At 40.1% G+C, this 23,145-nt stretch overlaps 1 protein-coding gene across 1 annotated transcript; it reads right to left on the reverse strand.

The window, feature by feature from the left end:
• Positions 1–1,522: 1,522 nt before the first annotated feature.
• Positions 1,523–23,116, reverse strand: GGH (gamma-glutamyl hydrolase). The gene is made up of 9 exons (XM_025477829.3): positions 22,921–23,116; positions 19,452–19,566; positions 15,370–15,420; positions 11,830–11,914; positions 9,395–9,533; positions 7,083–7,189; positions 6,911–7,001; positions 3,950–4,087; positions 1,523–1,989 (listed from the first exon to the last, which is right to left on the reverse strand). The coding sequence occupies exons 1-9, from the start codon at positions 23,027–23,029 to the stop codon at positions 1,868–1,870; spliced, it is 957 nt and encodes a 318-aa protein (XP_025333614.1). The 5' UTR covers positions 23,030–23,116; the 3' UTR covers positions 1,523–1,867.
• Between the last annotated feature and the right edge of the window lie 29 nt (positions 23,117–23,145).

Genomic DNA, 23,145 nt, shown 5'->3' on the forward strand with positions numbered 1-23,145 from the left:
AAATGGGTTAGGAAAAGCCCTGGCAGTCTAACAGCATTGCTAACCTTTTTCTAGCGGTAAGAAGGTGGTGAAGTTAGTTAGCAATGGCACACTGGACAAGACTTAACAGAACTTTTTTGCTCGTAGATAGAAACTAAGTCTGCCACTCTTGTTAAAGGCCCGTGATTAACTGACTAGACGTGTTACAATTTCTATGTTCTCTTTGGACTTCTTGCCCAAAGCTCATGGTTTTATTATCTTCAGATTATCTTCTAAAAGATCTTATTCATAAGAGACCCAGAGAGAGGTAGAGACACAGGCAGAGGGAGAAGCAGGCTCCCTGCAGGGGGAGCCTGACGCAGGACTCGATCCCAGGATCCCAACCTGAGCCAAAGGCAGATGCTCAACCACTGAGCCCCCCAGGTGCCCCTATTGTTATCTTTCTGTACATAAAATCATTGCTCATCTCCTACAACACTTTGCCCAGTCACTGTTTCCTGGGTTTCTGCTTCTCTAGCAGGAGCTCTGAAGGACAGAGAACAGATGCATAAACATTTGTCTGTCAAAAACAGCTCAAATTATCTGCTCTTCTGCTTTGTTGTCCTCGAGGAATTCCTAAATGTCAGAGTTGGTGAGGGTGCGTGGGATGATGAGGGATGGGAGTGGGAAGACAGATTGAGAAATGTATTAAAGTGTATGCAGGTATCCCTGGGTGGCGCAGCGGTTTGGTGCCTGCCTTTGGCCCAGGGCGCGATCCTGGAGACCCGGGATCGAATCCCACGTCGGGCTCCCGGTGCATGGAGCCTGCTTCTCCCTCTGCCTATGTCTCTGCCTCTCTCTCTCTCTGTGTGTGACTATCATAAATAAATAAAAATTAAAAAAAAAAAATAAAGTGTATGCAAATAAATGTACAGCAGCTTTCAAATGATTTTCCATGGAAAGAAGTTTACTCCCCAATGGTCACAAGTATTTATGGAGGGCTTACTGTGTTAGACACCGTGAGAGATAAAAAGTTCAAGACATGCTTTGCTTTCAGGTATGCAGTTTAACTATGGAGCTGAAAAGGCAGAAAAGGAAATATAGGTATATGCGCACACTCTTACACACTCTCTTATGTACACATTCACACCCTCATACTCATACTCTCATATACACATACTCAAACACCCTCATTCTCACACTTACAATCACATACACACCTTTACGCACTCACGTAAACATTCTCACTTGTATGCTCTCACACATACACACCTTCTCTCATGTACACATCCTCACACTTACATGCTCTCACATACACCTCACACATATTCAAATTCTCACACTTACACCCTCATGTACACGTACTCATACATACACACCCTCACACTCATGTACATATACACACCTTCACATATACAAATTTTCTCACACTCTTACTCACATACACATACTCACATATTCTCTCTCTCTCTCTCACACACACACACACACACACACACACACACACACACACACAACCCCAATACTCCTAAGACTCAAAGAAAGACTCACAGTGAACTAGAGGTAGGATATAAAAAGGGTCTTTGGTAAGGATGGGGTTGATGGGTAGGGGGAGGTGTTTATTTCCACAATCAATAAGAAAAAAAATATTTGTTATTTTCAATCCTTTTGTTTTGTTCTAATCTTCAGATAAAAGCTTTTCCATGAAATACACTGGGATTGTTTATCTCACTGATTATCAAAGGCGATATAAATTGTCAAATACACTGAATGAAGAATCAGAGCTAGTAATATCATAGAAAAGGGATCTTTTCTGTGTGGCTTTCCATTATTGCCATGAGTAGCAAGTTATTGCAACAGTTTAATCACGGAATGATTCAAAATTTCTCTGTTAACACATTGCAGGCTGTCAATCAAATATATAACTTTGCTGAAATGAAGAAATATTTCCCGTATAAACTGGACGGAACTGATAAATCAGTGCTTCATTCTCTTCAACGGCAGATTCGAAATGATGACTGTTTTTCCGAGCTGCAAGAAAAAGACAGCTAAATTTTAAAAAGATCGGATAAAATTTTCAAAAGGCTACCTTCTAACATTTCTTCCTATAATCAGCAGTATCAAGCAGGAAAATACCACCAAAAAAAATACCATCAGAAAAAGAGAAATGTCTTCTAAGATTTCTCCCAGATAAAGTAGCACCTAACTTATTTATTGCCTCTGCTGAAAGAGCATCTGCTTCGGCCCTGCACCAGATCCAGTGTGGGGCTCACTCTCCCACTGATCTAAACACTCGCAAAGGGCCTACTATGTACAAGATTTGATGCAGAACCCGGAGATGGAAATAGAAATGGGGCAAAGACCTAGCACTCAAGAACCCTAGCCTAGGGACGCTTGGGTGGCTGAGCAGTTGCCTTTGGCCCAAGGTGTGATCCTGGAGTCCTGGGATCAAGTCCCACATCAGGCTTTCTGCAAGGAGCCTGCTCCTCCCTCTGTCTCTGCCTGTGTCTCCCTCTTGAATAAAAAAAAAAAAAAAAAAAAAAAAAGAACCTTGCCTAGTAGCCACACAGAATAATACACTGTGTTGTTCTCATCGTCTGTGTTCATGGAGATGCTCCCAGAGTCAAGGGAATGGAGAAACTGGCAAAGCTGAGGCAGACAGAGAAGTGGGAGATAAGACAGAAATGTAACAGACGAGGAGGCACAAGTCAGCTGACGTCAGAGTGTGAAGCAGTGAAGGCTCAGACTTTATCCTCAAGTGGAAATAAATACAGGCTTTGTGGCAGTTTTAGAAGAAGAATGTTGGGAAATAGAGATAAAGAGAATAGCCCTGCCATGTGATAGTACTGCAACCAACTCCACCTATTTGCTGTTCTCATTTATCCCCATACACGTGACACAAAAATGTTACTTGGGATTAATACTGCACATGGGAAGATTTTGTTTTCAGTTTGGGGTTTTGGTCATGAAACTACCCATTCAACTGAATGTAATTCTTAACCAGAGTAAACTCATGAGGAAGCACTTTACTAATGTGTGAGCAAGGAGGGTTGACAAAAGCTTAAGGCAAGCTTGGGGAGAGGGGGCAAACCCAGCCGGCCGAAGTTCATGCCTCACCAGAGTGATGATGCCCTGTCCCTTGCAATTGTGTTTGTATCACTCAACTAAAACTTAAGCATCTAGGGACACCTAGGTGGCTTAGTCGGTTGAGTGGCCAACTCTTGATCAGCTCATATCATGGTCTTGGGGTCCTGGAATAGAGCCCCACATTGGGATCCATGTTCAGTGGAGAGCTTGCCTGAGGACTCCCTCTCTCTTGGCTTCTCCCCTCACCTGCATGCACTCACTCTCTCACGAATAAATAAGTTAAAAACAAACAAACAAACAAACAAAAGGGGTACCTGGGTGGTTCAGTCAGTTGAGCGTCTTTGGCTCAGGTCATGATCTCAAGGTCCTGGGATTGAGCCCACACTGAGCTCCCTGCTTAGCGGGGAGCCTGCTTCTCCCTTCCCCACCCCACTCATGCTTTCTCTCTGTCTCTCTCTCTAATAAATCTCTAATAAATAAATGAAATCTAGGAAGAAAGAATGAAACAAAGAGAAGAAAGAGAAAGAGAGAGAGAGAGAGAAAGAGAGAGAGAAAGAGAGAGAGAGAGAGAAAGAGAGAGAAAGAAAGAAAGAAGAAAGAAAGAAAGAAAGAAAGAAAGAAAGAAAGAAAGAAAGAAAGAAAGAAAAGAACTCAGCAATCTATGCTATTGTTTAAGAATTTAGCGCACTTCAGAGCATACAATACCGTTAACTGAAATAACTGTCCTGGTTTTATTTGAATGCTTAATATCTGAATTTCAGGGCTTTCACATAATTTATTTTTTTGTTAAAGTTAAACCTACAGAACATCTATAGAGCAAAAAGAGTATACAAAGTTCAGATCAGGACAATTTCCTCCAAAACTACATATACTAGACTAATAAAATTATATACCCACATATTACCTTCAGCAACAAAGAACTCAGCTAAGTAGAATGCAGCCTTCACAGCATTAGGTGCATGGGAAATGCCTTTTAATTGACCCCACTCATAAGGTGCTTTCTCTGGATGCCACTGGACACCATATACTGGATACTTGTACCCTGCATGAAGAACACAAATGAGTAAGTATTAAGAATGGTCTAAGGGGAACCTGGTTGGCTCAGTTGGTTAAGCGTCTGACTCTTGATTTCGGCTCTGGTGGTCATGATCTCAGAGTTGTGGGACCAAGCCCCATATCCCTGCTCAGTGCAGAGTCTGCTTGTCCTTCTGCTTTAGCTCCTTCAGCACATTGCATGTGCTCTCTCCCTCTCTCAAATAAAATAAATGAAAAAAAAAAAAAAAAAAAGAATGATCTAAAATGTAATTTACAATAAAGTTATGTTTTATAGCCTATGTAAAACATTATTTTATAACTCACAATGTCAAAGTAAAATTGTGCTTATTCTCCCAGAGATAAAACTTGTCCCATGTGATTAGTGACCCAAGTTTCTTCCACCAAGGGTCTGTTTCCCTCCGTTAATGATGTATTCATAGGAGAACAAACTATGCCATGCATTTTTGGGGTCCTTTTATGCCAGCCAACTTGCCTCAGCCTAAACTATGTCCCTTTGTGGGATGGTTCCTAAAGTCATGACTGGTGTTTCAGAGGCTGCCTGGGAGGTGGCTCTGTGGACAGTTAGGAGGCTACTGAGGAATTGGCAGGTTAGGAAAGTAGTTACTATAGGACAAGGCTAAGCTGGATCGATGGGAGGTAACATTTTCATGCATCTGGGGAGCAGAAAAGTGGCACAAATTTTTTAGATGCAGAAAAGGAGGGCAGTAAGTCAAAGACAACATCCAAGTTTCTCACTTAGGCCGATGTGGCAAATGGCAGTGCTACTGCTGGACCAAAACACAGAGGCGGGAAACAGACTTAAAGAGAAGATGATCAGCTCACTTCTGGCTGGGCTGACCAACCTTCCCCAGAATTCCCCAGATATTGTTTGTAAACCCTCCGACCTTTGGCCTCCCCCAAGAGCAAGCCAGTAATAAGGCCAATCTTCGGGTAACATGAACCACGCCCACCTTCTTCCAGTTTACTCCCCTCCAGCACCCTGGCCTCTCGGGTAGCACTGACCGGCCTCCCTGACTCAAAGATGTCTATTGTTTCTGTAAGCTCTCATTCATGGTACTTGATTTTTTGGCTAGGAACTGCTCATTTTTCCTTAAAGCCTCATAATGTGGAACTCCCTTAAAGTCTGGGATAAATGAAGTTTTCTCCAGAGAGAATTATTAATATTCACTTTTTCCATGCATGTTGGGACACTACCAGACTGAGACAACTCTAAACAAAAATTTCGACTTGAGATTTATTGAACTTCCCAGTTTAATGCAGGCCACATGTGACCAGCCTGTCATTATGAATGCTCAAGGCTTATTTACTACCACCCCATCTCCCTTAAGGGTCAAAGTACAAGATGGCAATTCTCACAGTTACGCAGGCAGGATTTGTTGGGGGTACTGCTACATGGGATACTTTGACTGCGGGGGGGTTCATCTTACGTCCTCCTGATTCAATAATAATAATGCTGGTTTAAATACTCCACTTAGTAATATAATACCATATAACCTAGTAATTCCACTGCTGAGTATTTACACGAAGAAAACGGAAACACTAATTTAAAAAGATGTATGCACCCCTATGCTTACTGCATCATTTGCAAGAGCCAAGATATGGAAGCAACCTAAGTGTCCAGCAATAGATGAATGTATATAAAGAAGATGTGGCATATACATAAAATGGAATATTACTCTGTCATAAAAAAGAATGAAATCCTGCCATTTGGGACATCATGGGTGGAGCAACAGGGTATTACACTAAGTATAACAAGTGACAGAAAGACAAATACTATATGACCTTGCTTATATGTAGAACCTAAAAAACAAGACAAACAAAAAATAGAAACAGACTCACAAATACAAAAACAAACTGGTGGTTGCCAGAGGGAAAGGGCATGAGGAGATGGGCAAAATAAGGGAAGGGTATTAAAAGTTACAACTCCCAGCTATAAAATAAATAAGTTACAGGGGTGAAAAGTACAGCACAGGGAATACGTCAATAATACTGTAATAACTCTACGGTGATAGAAAAGTACACTTATTGTGGTGAGCACTGCATAATAATGGAATTGTTGGATCACTATGTTGTACACCAAAAACTCCTATTAACATTGTTTGTCAACTACACTTTATTAAAGAAAAAACTACTCCACTTAACTACCAGAGGTTTTGGTCTGAGTATCCTGTCACTTCATCAATGTTCAGGTATCCCTCTGCTTTCCAAAACTCCACATTATGCCACTTCCCTGTTATGAAAGACTTACACTAGTATAGTCACAGCTTTATTTCACAAAAGTGAAAATCCTCTTCAGATTTCTCTGTTAGAGGAAACAGGTACTCGTGCAGGTGTTTCATAAAACCAAAGTGGCTTAACTTGAACTCTTGGAAAGTGGAGAGATACTCTGTTTTGTGCCATTGTGGCTTAGGAGTTTCATAGAAAGGCTCTACTTTTGGATAGTGGGGTAAACTTGTGTTTAGGAAGATGTTTTTCTGAACATGAGTCATATTTTTTGTTGTTTTTGGGAGGAGAATCCATCACAGTACTCATTCTACAACACTGCTAGAAACAGAAATCATTTTCTTCATTTATTTCTTTATCTAATCCCCCCTTACTCTTTACTTTCCTTCTCCATCACTCCATCTATCAGATGACCCAGGTAAATCACAACTGATTTGGAACATAGACAAAAACACACCTCCTATCCCCCAAAATGCCTTAGCTTCTATCCCCACACCCCAGAGTAACATGATTTTATTCGTAAGCATCAAATCAAAATTAATATAAATATAAGTGAAATAAAGTGTCCATGTGCCATGATAGATACCTTCCATTGTTGAAATAAACTCAGTCTTGCCATCTGTATTTGTAGTTAATACACTGAAAAACTCCTTTAAGTTTTCATTCTTTGTAAAATTCTAGAGTATAAAAATAAAACAAAATAATTACTTCTGTAGTTAATCTACCTGCATTAATTTCATTGTTAATTAATGTAATACCGTCACAGAGAGGCTCCACTTGTGGAAGTTTGCAGTCAGAGGTTCCACTGATAATGACTTCAACAAGTCAGGAGGAAAGTTCTGGAACATTCTGCTCTGCGATGCATCTGAAATAATTTAAGCACAAGATAAATAATTTAAACACCGAAAAAATAAAATCCACTGAACTCACTGATGTATGGCCAAAAAGGGCCATAATTAAGACATAAGATAACCAAATGAAAGCAAAACATATCATTTCCACACATGTATTCATATATTCATGAGTCTAACATATAAATTCAAATAAGTTCCATATTAAGTACTTCTAGAATTTTAACATGAATAACTAAAATCCTTCTGGCAGATTAATTATCAGGCTAGCCATAGAAGAAACAGAAAATTTTAACTTGTGTTTTCTTGAAAACAGGTACAATTTACCGCACGAATATACTATATACTTTTGTTTTCTCAGGAAATGATCCAGAATGTTCAACATATTTTCAAAGGTATCTGGAATTTAAAAAGTTTTAAAATACCAACAATGTAGGAAAGAACATTAAACAGGCCAAGAGATTCCTACTCAGTATATAGATCAAAAAGAGCAATTTACCTCAACACCAGCTTTCCCTAAATGAAGCCTCTCATGCAGCATGCTGATGGCTTCCATGAGAATCCTACACCTCAGATAAAAATCTGACGTAAGGTACTTGGGTGAATTTTATTTCTTTTTTTATACCCACTGGTATTTCACCACATATATCCAAAATAGTCTGACCTAATACATGTACTTCGCACAGAGGTCTTGCAATAATTAAGAAAGATAATGTGAGAAAGAACTTTGAAAAGTATATAAAGCATTCTGTAGGTTCTATGTATAACAACTACTGCTTTCCATCCAAAATCCTCATGAGAATAGAAATAGCTGACAGCACTCAACTCTGAGGATTCAGAGATAGGTAACCTACAAGAATCATTACCTAGTTACACAGAGGGATATAACAGAATTTTCCTGGTCTTTGCCCTGAGTTCCTGACAGGGAGCTTCTAAAACTCTCAGAATTTCCTAAGCAACAGGAGTGTCTTCGTCATGCTAATGAGGTGACTTCGGTGGGCCCCTAGATCGCTGATCCTCAGAGAAATCAACCACAGGATTAGAATAGGTTAGGACTTTGAGCCAGCCTGATTTCCAGGGATGGAAAGGGGAATAAAGATTGAGTTGAGTCACCCAGCAGATGATTAAATCTAGCTTGCCTTTGCAATGAAACCCCAGTAACAAATTCTAGACAATAAAGCTCATGGGAGTTTTCCAGTTGGTGAACATATTGACGTGCCAGCAGAGTGGTGTGCTCTGACTCAACAGGGAGAGGACGTGGAAGCTCTGCATTCCCTGTGGGACCTCATCCTATGTGTATCCTTCACAATAAAATTGTTAGTGCAAACACAGCACTTTTCTGAGTTCTGTGAGTCATTCTGGTGAATTACAAAATCTCAGGAAGGGTCATGGGAATCCTTAAAATTGTGGCCAGTCGGTCAGAAGTGTGGGTGGCCTGGGGATGTGACCTGTGGATGGTATCTGAATTAAGGGCAGTCTAACTGGTGAGATAATCTATAACTATGGAGCCTGCGTTAACTCCAGGTGATTACACCAGAATCGAATTGCAGCACACCATAGCTAGGGTTAGAACAGAGTGCACAGTCAAGAGAAAAATGCTGTACTGTAATCATGGCTAACATTTATGAATTGTATTTAAAGCACTTAGCACATTAGCTGAAAAGGAGTATCTTATTTAATCTTCACAAACAATTCTAAAAGGAAAAGCCTTTAAAACCAGGAAATTAAAGTCAAGAGAGGTTAAACTTTTCTCCAACGCAAAAGGGACAAAGCTAGGACTAAAGCTCTGGTCCAATATTAGAGGTCTTAATCATGCATGGTCCTGATATCCCTATAGGCAATGAATGGTCAAAACTCAAAACTCCTAAGCCGTCGTCACAGCTCAGAACAAAAGTGATCATTCATATCGGCAGCTTGTGCAAATAATTTAAAAATTAGTAAACATTAGGAGTATTTCTGACTTGAATATTTGCTCCTTACTAATCCAGCCCAAGTAATATTTTTAAAATGGTCGAAAAGAGGGGTACCTGGGTGGCTCAGTGGTTGAGGGGCTGCCTTTGGCTCAGGTTGTGATCCCGGGATCCTGGGATTGAGTCAGCATCAGGCTCCCGAAAAGGAGCCTGCTTCTCCCTCTGCCTATGTCTCTGCCTCTTTCTCTGTGTCTCTCATGAATAAATAAAATCTTTTTTTTAAAAAATGGTTGAAAAGAGAATTCTCACCTTTAGTGAAGTTCAGTGGCATTGTAATTCCATCAGTATGTGTAAGAGTTAATAAGCACTGTCCACTAATCAGGTATGAAAGCTCTTCGAATCCAAGGCAAGTGCCCCACACAGGAAAATAGTCTCCATCATCAAAACTCTTTGCAGAGTAAAAGAGAAAAGGTTATTCAAACTTTTTAAAACAAAAATTATACATTTGATTTGTCATTTCAAGGCAGGCACCTGAATCATGCATGGGTTTCTAAAGAATTTTCCAGGATCCATTAAGTAGGCTAGCACTTAACCTTTCCTCAGATCAAGCTCCTGTATAATAATTCAGTTTTAGTCAATCAAATTCTCCAAATCTCAGCTGTGCTGGGAAAGAAACTGCCAGGCAACTACCAAGCAATACAAGTGACAATTAGGAACTGCAAATATTAAAGATAATGCTAGAGAGATGTCTATTTATACATCTTCTACAAATCTTGTTGCTCTGGATGATGGCCCGGTTTGAACACACTCTGAAGTTCTTCCTTCATTATCTCAGGATTTATAGGAAAGCTGGATTATTAGCTGGATTTCTAGTAATAGCTGGATCATACCACCTTCAGCTAATCAAATTTAAATCAGAGGAAATCCATGATCTGGAAAGAAAGGAACAGTCAGGAAAGAAACGGCTGTGGCTAAATAAGTTTGAGGCTGCTGAGCTTTTTTTGTTTTGTTTTGTTTTTTGGTATCTTCAAGTAGGTAATTACATTTCAAAAAGGAGACTTTTGGGTCTTAGGGGTTCGGTGGCTCCTTTTTGTCTTTTTTTTTTTTTTTTTTAATTTTTATTTATTTATGATAGTCACAGAGAGAGAAAGAGAGAGAGGCAGAGACATAGGCAGAGGGAGAAGCAGGCTCCATGCACCGGGAGCCTGATGTGGGATTCGATCCCGGGTCTCCAGGATCGCGCCCTGGGCCAAAGGCAGGCGCCAAACCGCTGCGCCACCCAGGGATCCCCTTTTTGTCTTTTTTTAATTGAGCAAGCTAGTTACACGAGTTCTTCTATGCAAAAGGCAAAATGACTATTTTATAATATTCAAATATATATTTCCAATGCATTTCAAATCATTCACATTATAAAATTTCCACTTTGCTCACTTTTTCAAAAAATAATATCCATTAAGCATGTACTAAGTACATGGTACCGTATAATATGAAATGAGGAACACCTCAAAGGGTGTTAGGACCATGAAATCTGCTGAGACATGAATAACTAGCGTCAAGATATTCTGTCTTCTGAAATAGAGGCTCCTGAAGATCATGGACCCTGTCATATAATTGAGCAGGAGCTAAATAAATGTTTGAATTATTCTACAACAAAATGCTCTGTTAAGAGGGAAGCAGGATGCCATTCCTGGTGGAGTTGGGAAAGAAATCTGGGCAGAAGGGAAGGAGGACCTTTTCCTGGAAAGATGGACAAGTTGTGAATTAGGGATGGAATGGAAAGAAACAGACTAAACCAGTTTAAAAGTAGGAGGACAGAGAATACATGCTAGAAATACCAAACCAGCTTCAATTATGTGCATAAGGAAAAGCTAGGAAAGTGGGCCGGGGACACACACTCTATGTCTTGATCCCAAGACTATGAAAGGCTACAGATTATTTAGCCTAGAATTAAAAGTTTCTAAACAAGTATCTCATAGGCTAAAAGCAGTTCTTCAGGGAAATATTTAAGGGCAGGGGCAGATACGAGGGCAATCAAGATTATAGTTCAGGAGAGAAACAGTAAGGATCTGAGGTAAAGTGCAGAGGCAGGCTCAATGTGAGACATTGCAAAAGGATTCAAGAGGCTCTGCCGGCTATCTGAATGTGGAGTCGAGAGTAACTGTGAGGACAAGTCAAATAGGATAGAAGAAGTCAGGACGAAGAGCGGTTTCAAGAGGAGATGAGAACTAGTAACATATGAACAATGCCTGGTACACACACAAAAAAAACAGCTTAGCATGAGCACCTGTTTCATATCAATGAGCACTAGTGCAGACGGCCAGTCTGCCAGGCCCTGGTTCCCTCGGAAGCCCAGAATTAAATGGAAAACACAGGAAACAGGTGAGTGCCACCAAGGGCTGCTAAACAGCAGGAAGCTCAAAAGTTAAAGGCGGATGAAGCTGGGGTCATTGTGAGGGAAGTATTACCACATTGCTTACGAAAAGAACTGTCCTAAACATGAGAGACACCTAACTCTGGGAAATGAACAAGTGGTAGTGGAAAGGGAAGTAAGCGAGGGGTTGGAGTGACTGGGTGATGGGCACTAAGTGGGGCACTTGGTGGGATGAACACTGGGTGTTATGCTAAATGTTGGCGAACTGAACTCCAATAAAAATTTTTTTTTTAAAAAAAAAGAAAGAAAGAAAGAACTGTCCTCATGCAAAATTAACAAAACCCACCCGGAATAATATGCAACTGATATTTACCTGTTTGGCAAAGTTGTAAAATGTTTTGGCCGCGAGAGCATAACCTGACTTCTTGAGGTCAACACTTCCTCCAGGGAAAAGGATCCTGAAACAACATCAAATAGGGTGCATTTCAAACCTATGCCCCACAGAAAATAAACACTCTATTTTATTTTAAAACAACGTTTTCCTTATCAGCAGCAGTATCACTAAAGAAAGAAAATTATGACAAAAATATATAAAGTATTTACATTCCTACACATTTGTAAAATACCATAGTTAATACTTTTGTGCATATTCTTCCAAAACTTCTTCAATAAACAAGTTTATTTTTGAGACGGAGGGTGGATAAATGAAGAATAAGTAAGTGGGGAAGAGGAGGAGAGTGTACAAAGCTAGAAATAAAGTCGAGATAAAATTCTAGGTACAGCTAGGTTTAAATTATGGAATCAATGATGCCAAAATCAATTACAGGCCCACAATCATGAGTCAGTCTTGGCTCGTAGAGAATTATTTTTAATCATAAAGAACAAAATGGTCATAAGAATATATGTAGGCTAGAATTAAATATTCATGAGAATTTAATTTTTGTTATCACCCTGAAATTTCTTCTAAAATACGCACACTATTAAAAAATTTTGAAACGACAAAATTAAAAATCCAGAAAAATTCTGGGAAAAAAGAGGGGAAGTCATGTTTGATTTTATTTTATTCTACCCATAAAGGAGAGATACAGAAAAATATTTACTATTTTTTATATCTTTTTTTAAGATTTTATTTATTTATTCACGAGAGACACAGAGAGAGAGGGGCAGAAACATAGGCAGAGGAGATGCAAGCTCCATGCAGGAAGCCCCATGTGGGACTCGATCCTGGGACTCTGGGATCACACCCTGAACCAAAGGCCGGCGCTCAACCGCTGAGACACCTAGGCATCCCTATATCAACTTTTTATATTAAATTTTAAAATACAGGAGATCCCTGGGTGGCTCAGCGGTTGAGCGCCTGTCTTTGGCCCAGGGCACGATCCTGGAGTCCCGGGATCGAGTCCCGCGTCGGGCTCAAAGCATGGAGCCTGCTTCTCTCTCTGCCTGTGTCTCTGCTTCTCTCTCTCTCTCTCTCTCTCTGTGTCTATCATGAATAAATAAATAAAATCTTTAAAAAAAATTTAAAAAAATAAAATTTAAAATATATAACAAGTCTTCAAATAACTAGAGTTATTCAAAAAAGATTACAAAACTGGATTAAATGTGTTAAAATTCTAAAATACTTAAATATGAATTTGAGATATATGACAGTTCACATTTTTTAAGAAAGAGAGAGAGAACACATGTGACGGGGGGTGGGGAGAGGGCAGAGGGAGAGAGAGAAAGAGAATCCCAAGCAGGCTCCACGCTTGGTGCAGAGCCTGACATATGGCTCGATCTCATGACCCTGAGATCACAACCAGAGCTAAACCCGAGTTGGATGCTTAACCTACTAAGCCACCCAGGCACCCCAAAGTTTCACTTAGAGACTATTGCTCATTCAACAAATACATTCTACCTCTTAGTATTAGCTTGGAGAGAAAAGGATGAGGAATTTTTCATAGTCTAGTAGAAAACTTACAAACTATAAGGTAGAACATCTACCATGAAACTATGCAGAAAACCCTACAATTAAAAGTGGCTTAAAGAAGGCTCATTAGCAGGTGTCCCTTTTCATTTACTCCATTTCTAAAAAGCTGCCTCTGCTCAAACCTGGTGTGTTTAATGCCAAAGTCCTTTCATAAAGTAAAATTTTAGGTCTGTCTCTTTCAGATTGGGAAACCCCTTTAAAAGCAAGTCTCTGCCTTTGCATCTGTGTTCCTTCACAGAGCAGTATGGGGTTCACTGTGTAACACGGGCTCAATAAAGGTGATTCTGAAGTTTCAGGAGAGTACAGCTCATTTTCTGGTATATATTTCTTGTATATTTTTGAAGTTCTATCATATATTCTGACCTGGGCTTACTTATCTCTTCTATGCCAAAGTACACCGCACATAATGGGTACTGTATATGTTTTACTCATAGCTTCAAAAAAAAAAAAGTAATAAACATAGCTTTTAAAAGTCAGGGTGGCAGGGAAAGAAGCTCTTTTTATAAAAGCTTTATCATAAAATAGACTTCTTCTACTCAACTCCCAATCAAAAACAACCACCTTTAGGGGCGCCTGGGCGGCTCAGTCAGTTGAGCACTGGACTCTGATTTTGGCTCAAGGTTGTAGGATCTAGTCCCATTTGGGCTCCTTGCTTGGTGAGGAAGAGTCTGTTTCTCCCTCTTACTCCCCCTCTCCTTCCCAGACTGGTGTGTGTTCTCTCTCTCTCTCTCTCTCTCTCATAGATAGATAGATAGATAGATAGATAGATAGATAGATAGATAGATAGAATAAATAAATAAATAAATAAATAAATAAATAAATAAATAAATAAATAAATATCTTTAAAAACTACCAGCTTTAAAATCTGTGTGTTCACCTGATAGATTATGCTATGCTTAATCTCCTCACCCCTACCTTAAAAAAAAAAAAAGAGCAAACGAGAGTATCCTATACAAACCATTATGTGCCTTAATTTTTTACATAACAGTATCACACTGTCCATATAACAAGTGATCCAAACCAGAATCTACTGATACCCTCACTTTTTTTAATCTGTCCATAATACTCTTTTATATGCATGTAGTTAATCTCTTTTTACCCAATTCCCAACTGACTGACTACTGGGTGGCTTCCAAACTGGAGATATTTCAGACAATTCTACTATGAGTGTTGGGTCTAAGTTTTCACATAACAAGAAGAATATATTTATAAAATAAAATTCCTTCTGACAGATTTCCTGGGTCAAAAGGTATGTGCATTTTTAATTTCATTTCAATTTCAGTAGATATTGCAAACCTATCCTACAAAAAACTATATAACTTACAGACTCATAGAGTATGAGAATACTTGTTACCTCACAGCCTCACCATAGAGTATTAACAAATTGTCTTCTTTGCCAACTTGATAGTTAAAAATAGTTTTTAATAGTTATAATTATCTAACCTTTAATTATGAGTAATGTTGAACATTTTTCATGTGATTAAAAGTTTTATTGTTAAGCTAACCAATCATATCTTTTGTGGTGAAGCCAGAGAACAGAAAGCTTTTTTCCAAATTCTATTCAAATTATCCCCTGAAAGATAATCGATTATTATCCTCAGACTAGGACTTCTAAATCTCCTAAATAAGCAGTATGCCATGGCATTCAAAGTGGCTTCAAAATATTTAAGAGAGTAAGCATTTACGCATTAAAAAAACAAAGATTATGTCATATGTTTAAATAAACTAAATGGATCCACTATGCAACATTTATTTCTTAAACTGCCTTCTCTCTGCAGGACTTTTCCAATTTCTCAACAAAGCAATTCCTATAAAAGAACTTGGAAAACTAACATTACACTACTATATGATAGTTACACAGTAACATGTATATTTATAAGTACCTTTTTGCAAAAGCAGATTACATCTACCTCATACCCTGTAACAAACCAATTGCCAACTTACCCATTAATAGATTGGAAAAGCTTTTTATACTCTTCATTTGTAAGATCAGGCCTGAAAACAATAAAAACAGTTACAAAAGATCCATTTCCAAAACCAAAGGAAAAATGTAAGGCTGTAGGTGAAGTCCCCACATTAATTTTAAAAAGACAAATAAAAAATAATTGTTAAATACCAGATAATTTTTCTCTCCCTTCCTAGAGGAATTTTTTCAAACTACATGAAAATCGCATACTGTAATTATATCCTTGTTTTGCTAATCAGACAAATAAACATGTTTTTATGTGGTCTCATATAATTTAATATCGTGAAGTTCGTGTTAATATGTAAAACATTAAAGACCATGAGATTTGGGCACCAGTAATTTCTCTGCTAGGTGAAAACCATCAAAAACATGTAAGGATGTTCAGTAGTTTTATATAAAGACTAAGTAAACAGATTTATTAATGTGCCTACCTTAACTATAAGCAGTTTGGGCAGATAAAAACAATACATATAAATGTCAAGTCTGCTATATTCCATCCCCACCACCAACTGCAAAAGATTTTGAATACACAACTGTGTATTCAAAAGTCATGAGTTCAGATCTAGGGACAGGCTGCATGCACATCACTGTACACCAGATAATTATTCTGAAGCTAAGTTGCCCAGGTAATTATGCTGAAGCTCCTTTCATCAAACACCACTTAAGGGCTCCTAACATCACTAAGTTATTGATGATTTTAGACCCTTCTCCAGAAAAAAGTGATGGGACTGATACGTGAAAATTTAGTTAAGTCACAGTAAAATGGGTTTGCTCTTCCAACAGTTCAAGAAAATGCAAGAACGAGAAAAGAGAGTATCCTGGTTATGAAATTCCTGTGAGAACTTTCCTACATTAAGCAGTCTTCTGGTTCTCTAAGAAAATAACAAGGTATGATACCCTCTCAATCAGCCATAAAAGAAGTAGGCTTATGATCAATGTCAACCAAAGTCCATTCCTGCTCCAGGGACCGTTTTGGAGGGGGGGCGGGGGACGGAGGGCATTACAACACCTCTTCCATTTTTAAATACACTTATGATGCCCAGAACTTGGGCTGTGCTTCGTCGTGCTGGGTTTTCCTGTAGGTACAAATGAGCTTTGCAAGTCCAAGCTATTTAGGGGTGCCTGGGTGGCTCGGTTGGTTAAGCATCTGACTGTTATTTCAGCTCAGATCATGATCTCAGGGTTGTGAGATTGAGCCCGTGTGTCAAGCTTCATGCTCAGCAAGGGAGTCTATTGGAAATTCTCCCTCTCCCTGTGCTCACTCTCTCACTCTCTCAAATGCTCTTTAAAAAAAAAAAGTTCATAATAATCCTCCTCCCAAGAGAGAGCTATAAAGCAGTGGGTGATATTGCAGTGGTGCTTAGCAATATTTTAGACAGAGGATTAATGGACAAATAGCCCTGACTTGGGAAGTGACACGGAGATTCAAATCTGAGTCCACATTCCCAGTATTCGGCCAACCCAACCTCCCCACACTGTGTCAATAAAAAGGGAACCAAACTGTCAGGACCCAGAATCTTCCCCATGAATATTTAAACCAGGACATACAATCACCACCAGAATGGATTTAGATCACTCAGCTACATTCCAGGGACTTCTACCAGCTAGCCGGGTGGCCTGGTTTCAATCATTTCATTAATTCTAAATAAATGGCTCCCCTATTGTCCATGACAGAACCTTTGGACCCTGCTAATCACCCTTAAGGGGCTTAATTGTTGAGGGGAGGTGGGGAAGAAGTGTCCCGAACTCCAGTGCCTCAGAGTCTGGGCAGGAAAGACAGGCCAGGTCACATTCTTTGAATACAAATGTTATTTGCAGTCAGACTTTCTAGAAACCAAAGACCTTCTCAATAGGGCATGAAAAAGTTTATTCTCTCTTTATCTAAAAGAAAACAGCTTGAGCCTGTTAAAGAAGGCAGATGACAGTTTCAGCAGCAAGAAAAGGAATAACAGGCATTGTTGCTAATGGTGGGTGCTTACTTCATTTTAAAGTCAGCCCTGAAGACTGTCTTAAAAAAAAAAAAAAGAAGGCTGGAAAATCAGACTTTTCTGAAGTCTTCTGATTTGTAAATGTTTAAAACTGTTTTACATTTTTTTTCTGTTTTACATTTTTAAACCAAAAGCAACCCATGGGCTGTCACAGGCTACCTCTCAGAAGGATGCTCCGTGGGTTCCACTAGCCCCTCAGTGAGGATTTATGATAACCTCAGGGCAACAGGGACCCAAGAAGACAGGAGACCAAAGACAAATTTCTTTAAGTATTCCAGAATTTTGCCTAGGTCTCCCATCCTCCTCCTTTTCCCTTCTAAATCACAGAAGTTGGCTCCCAGCATCCAAAACTCAGAAATAAATTCAACATTATTGTATGGCCACTTCATTCTCATTCTATATTAGGTCATCCTTTATAGGTTACTCTGGGAATTTAGCTGCCACGCACTACATAGTTTTTGTAGGATAATATGATTCTAATTCTGAGCAATATACCTTAAGATGAACTTTGGGAACCCAAGCTGGAAATTAACCTCCATCCTGACAGTCATGTTTTCAGTGACTGTCATAAATGCCAGCATTCTGCTGCTAAGTCATCAGGTTTCAAAACTTGCTCAGTTTCAAAACTTCCCCAGTTTCAAAACTTCCGAGTTTCAAAACTTGTCCAGTTTCAAAACTCCTCATTCTCAACTATTCCTCCCTATGTCCTTTCATTCTATTAGTCATTCAATCTTGCTGATATTTTTAGAGAATATTTACCCATCGATCCTACAAGTAGGTCAAGCCTCATCACTTCACACTTAGCCTCCCTCAACAGTTTCTGAACTGGTCTACCTGCCTGTGTCTCTCCTACCTTGAATCCAGATTATCGGCACGAATGTCCTAAAAGAACACTTGCAGAAAAAAGCTCCCATGATCAAAACTTTGAAACACTGTTCTGAAGCCTTAAAACCTCCTCAGTTCTAAAACTCTGGTGTTATCTGGGTTCCAAATAAGGTTTCATTTGAAAAATTAGATTTGCTATGAAAAAAAATGAAAGACGAATGTCAAAAGCGAATGGGGTAGAGATAATTAAACGTAAAAGATCGGGATCCCTGGGTGGCGCAGCGGTTTGGCGCCTGCCTTTGGTCCAGGGCGCGATCCTGGAGATCCGGGATCGAATCCCACGTCGGGCTCCCAGTGCATGGAGCCTGCTTCTCCCTCTGCCTATGTCTCTGCCTCTCTCTCTCTCTCTCTGTGACTATCATAAAATAAATAAATAAATAAATAAACGTAAAAGATTAAACAAGAGGACGATCCGTATGAGGCTAAACATAAAACCATTTTGTGGTACAATTCTCTCAGTTGTAATGTTTGCATTTTGATTATTAGTGTTTTATTTGAACAGTACCTTTCTTTGTTATAGCTTTTTAATGTGGAATTAATCACATAAACAGGTTGCCCAAAGCAAGCAGTTTGTTTTGTGTGTGAAATCACTTACAGTGGATTAGACAAGGAGAGCTGGAAGATTCTAAAACATGACATAAGTAAGTCATTTAATCTTACTATGCCATTATATCACAAAAAGTAATGTAGCTCCTTTAAGATTGCAATTCTTGTTATTTATATTGAAGCAACACCACTGTGCTAGTTATTTATAAACTTTTAAAGAAGAGTGTGAAGGTTTTTTTAAAGTTATCTTCTAAAACTGTGTTTTATTCCATAAGTGTTCCCTAATTCCATAGTGTTTCCTAATATTATGGAATAAAGCTGGTTAAGTTGTCAATTCTTTTACTCCATTATTTTCCAAATGTCTGATGAATACCACCTTTTCTGGGGTATTGGAAACTATCATTTCATTCTTTACCTAACACGCTTGACAGACCTCTAATAGCATTGTAAATACAGACAGCTTCTTACTTGAAACAATTTAATGACTCTAAGCATTAGGTGCATGACAAAAATTAGGAGCAATGTTACCACATTTAAATGATACAATCATAGCAAAGAAAACATTAATTTTTGAGATAAAAAATAATTTAAGATAAAACAGGAGTTTTTATTTATATAGTGTAAAAAATATCAGCTCATACCTTATTGGTACAACTCTTGCACCTGCAGACTCCAGATATTTTACATAGGATGCAGCAATATAGTATTTTCCCAGGCTTTTCAGTTCCTTATTACGACATTTTTGCATTAATACTCCTAAATTACAAAGAAAGAAAGAAATTTAGTTTCAAACAATTTCCCTTTTTTCTTACTTAGAAACTGAGACACATCACAGTAAAAATATCAGTACTTTGCTTGTTTAATTCACAGAATTAAATACAAAGCTTCTTCTGTAAATACATCCATAGACTTTGGTAAAAGAGCAGCAGGGACTAATCTGAGTTTTAAGTAGCCTCCTCTCTCTCGCCTCACGAAGGAGACCAAATAAGCTCCAGTGCAGGTTTACAGTAGCACCAGCCTCCTTCACACAGGCTGGATCAGTCACATCTTTAAGTCTAGAAGGAGGTCTCTCCCGTCCCACACTCAAAGACACACTGCTTCATTGATAATAAAGCAAAAGAGTGGAAATATCTTCTGTCCACATCCCTCCAACATTAGCAATACTACATTAATCTAAGCAATCAACATCTTGCCTCCTCTGCAGACTATTACAATAGCTTCTTAAAAGGTCTCTCTGCATCCTTTCTTAAACAATCCTCCACAATTCCAGTTCTCCACATGGAAAGAAATCTGAATATATTGCCATTCATTCATTCACTCATTTCTTCATTCAGTATTTTACTGACTCATAATATATGCCAGGCACTGAACTAGGTGCTGGAGACACATGAGTGAACAAAAGAAAAATCCCTCCCTTGTGGGCTTTAATCCCAGTGTGTGGGAGGGAGAGAAGAGAGGACAAATAATTAACAAGATAAAAAGTTAAAACAGAAAGTCTGATGGCTGGTGGCAAATGCTAAGGGAAAAACGTAAAAAGTAAGTAGAGTAAGAAGGTGTGTGTTGGAGAAGGGGAGGAGTTGGTCCCATCTATCGGGGGAAGAAAGTCTCCTTAAATACAACAGGCAGGCAAGTCCTCTCTGAGAAAGTAGAACATGACATTTGAGCCAGGACTTCAGAGGGATGAGGGAGTAAACTATGTGCAAGCATCTGGAAGAAGAGGGTTTCAGGGTGTGGGAACAGCAAGTGCAAAGCCCTGAGTCAGGCATGTGCCTTTCACATCTCAAGGAGTCCATATGACTAGAGCTCTGTGTGAGCAAGGGGAGAAAACAATTGGAAATGAGATCAGAGACAACAAATCAACAGGAGGTACCTCTTTGTTTAAGTAAGTACTTCAATGGGTTCCTAAACTTTTATAAACCCTACAAGACCCTATGCGCTCGGCCCCACCTACCTCTTATCACTGAAATCTCAGCCCCAGCACAGTACTTCATCTAATATACATCAAAACATGTCTATCTGGGAATCCCTGGGTGGCTCAGCAGTTTAGTGTCTGCCTTAGGCCCAGGGCGTGATTCTGGAGACCCAGGAGCAAGTCCCACATCGGGCTCCCTGAATGCAGCCTGCTTCTCCCTCTGCCTGTGTCTCTGCCTCTCTTTCTCTTTCTCTCTCTCTCTCTCTCTCATCTGTCTCTCATGAATAAATAAATAAAATCTTTAAAAAAAAAAAAAAGTCTATCCGGAGAATACACCAGTGCCCTTATCATTTACTGCTTCAGCATTTGGAACACCTTCATTGCCTCTAGAGGCCACCTAATAGGAAGAGCTGTCTAAATCAATCACTTCTCTATTTCCAGCTTGTCACAAAAGTTGTCATTTGTTAAGCATTGGTTAACACTTGCCAGATGCCACAATTTGTTACGACTGTTTTTCTTGCTATGGATAAGACTGTCTTTGCGGAGGAAAATGAAATGTGGTAAGGAAAGAATTAGGGAGAGCCACAGAAAATGGAGAATGGAGTGGTACAAGGCAGGCAAGGTGAGGTGCTACAAAAAAGGTCTGGGACCTCTGAACATAAGTACCAGGAAGGAGAAAAGTATATTAGAATGTAAGTTCCACCAACTTCTCCCCCTCCCTGCCCCTACACCCACATACTCACTTTTCCCATCCAGAAGGCAAAAACTCAGGCTGTTAAGTCCCTCAAAATGTGGCCCAAATTCTACCCATACTTTAAGGCCACCTCACAACTTTTATGGTTTCCTTGTCTTTGACTCCTCTGCACTTCTTAATTTAATGCCTTGCACATAGTAGGTGCTTAGTTAACTATTTTGTCTTAACTGATGGGACTGAAAAAACATTCCCCTTTTCTGTATTTGACCCTGGACTACCACTGCTTCTAGGAAAGGGAAAGAATCCCTCCTTTTTTTCTCCCCCTCTTTCCCTCCTCTCGGTACTCACAATTCTCAAAGCACTACACAGAATTCTATTTTGAGTTAATTCTCTTTGGGGAATCTAGCCACCATTTTAAATAGCTATGAAATAAGGCATTCCGTTCCAAATGTTGATACAGAACGCACTTGAAAATTGGGCACTGGGATCCCTGGGTGGCGCAGCGGTTTGGCGCCTGCCTTTGGCCCAGGGCGCGATCCTGGAGACCCGGGATCGAATCCCACGTCGGGCTCCCGGTGCATGGAGCCTGCTTCTCCCTCTGCCTGTGTCTCTGCCTCATTCTCTCTCTCTCTCTGTGACTATCACAAATAAATAAAAAATTTAAAAAAAAAAAAAAAAAAGAAAATTGGGCACTACCAATATATAGGAAAAAATATATATATTCGTTTATTTTCTATTTCGTTACAGAATATGATGTTCCTCTTCTAGGAAGGTTAAAGACTTTCAATAGCATCATACTACCTCTAAAGTATGGCCAATCTTAATTGTCTGACATAAACTGCTTTTGGCAAATTTTAATTCTAGGCTGGGCAGCCTTCCCCTTCCCCGCATCGAATGTCTGTTCTGGCGATGCAAACTGATTTTACTCTTTAAAACACGAATGCGCTAAAAATAAGATAATAAATAAAATAAAATAAATAAATAAAATTATAAAATATAAAATAAAACACGAATGCGTTGGAAATGAAAAAAATGCATGCTTCACTTCCACACCAGGGAGAACTGACATTGGGATTAGAGCAGCCACTGCTGCCCTCCTGTGCTGAAGATGACAAGAACCCAATGTATACCGTAAAATCTGGATTCTCTGGCCAATCCATGTTTACGTGTATAATGCATTGCACCTTAAAGCAGGCCCTCGCTCCTTGCAACTGCAACCCACACATGTACAGAGCTGGGTGAGTCCGTAGCAAGTCCCAGCCATGTGCAAAGGCTTCTTCCCAGCGCTCCCTCCTCCCTCCCAGCTCGAAGAGCCAAGCGGACTCGAGGAAACCGCCCGGCGCTCGCGGCGCTCCGGCACGGTCGGGAGGGCGCCTCGGCTCGGCTCTTCCTCGTGCTACGAACGAGGGCACGGCTCGTACCCCCGACTCGGTGTTTCCAGGGCGGGGCGCGCCGGGGACCGACACCCGCCCGCAGGCCCGCGGCTCCCGCCCGGCCTTCTTACCGATGATGGGCTTGCTGGACGAGGAGGCGCGAGGAGAGCACGAGCCGGGGCCCGCCGCCGCCCACAGGAGCAGGCCCAGCACACAGAGCAGGCGCCCGAGGCTCGCCATCGCGCCGCCGCCTCCCGCCGCCTTTCAAAGGCACGGCTGGGGGCCTACGCGGCCCGGGCTGCGGCGGCGGCCGGGGGGGCGGGCTGCGGGCCGCGCGGGGGCGGCGGCGGCGGGCG

Source organism: Canis lupus, chromosome 29, assembly GCF_003254725.2.
Source record: "Canis lupus dingo isolate Sandy chromosome 29, ASM325472v2, whole genome shotgun sequence".
Lineage (NCBI taxonomy): Eukaryota > Metazoa > Chordata > Mammalia > Carnivora > Canidae > Canis > Canis lupus.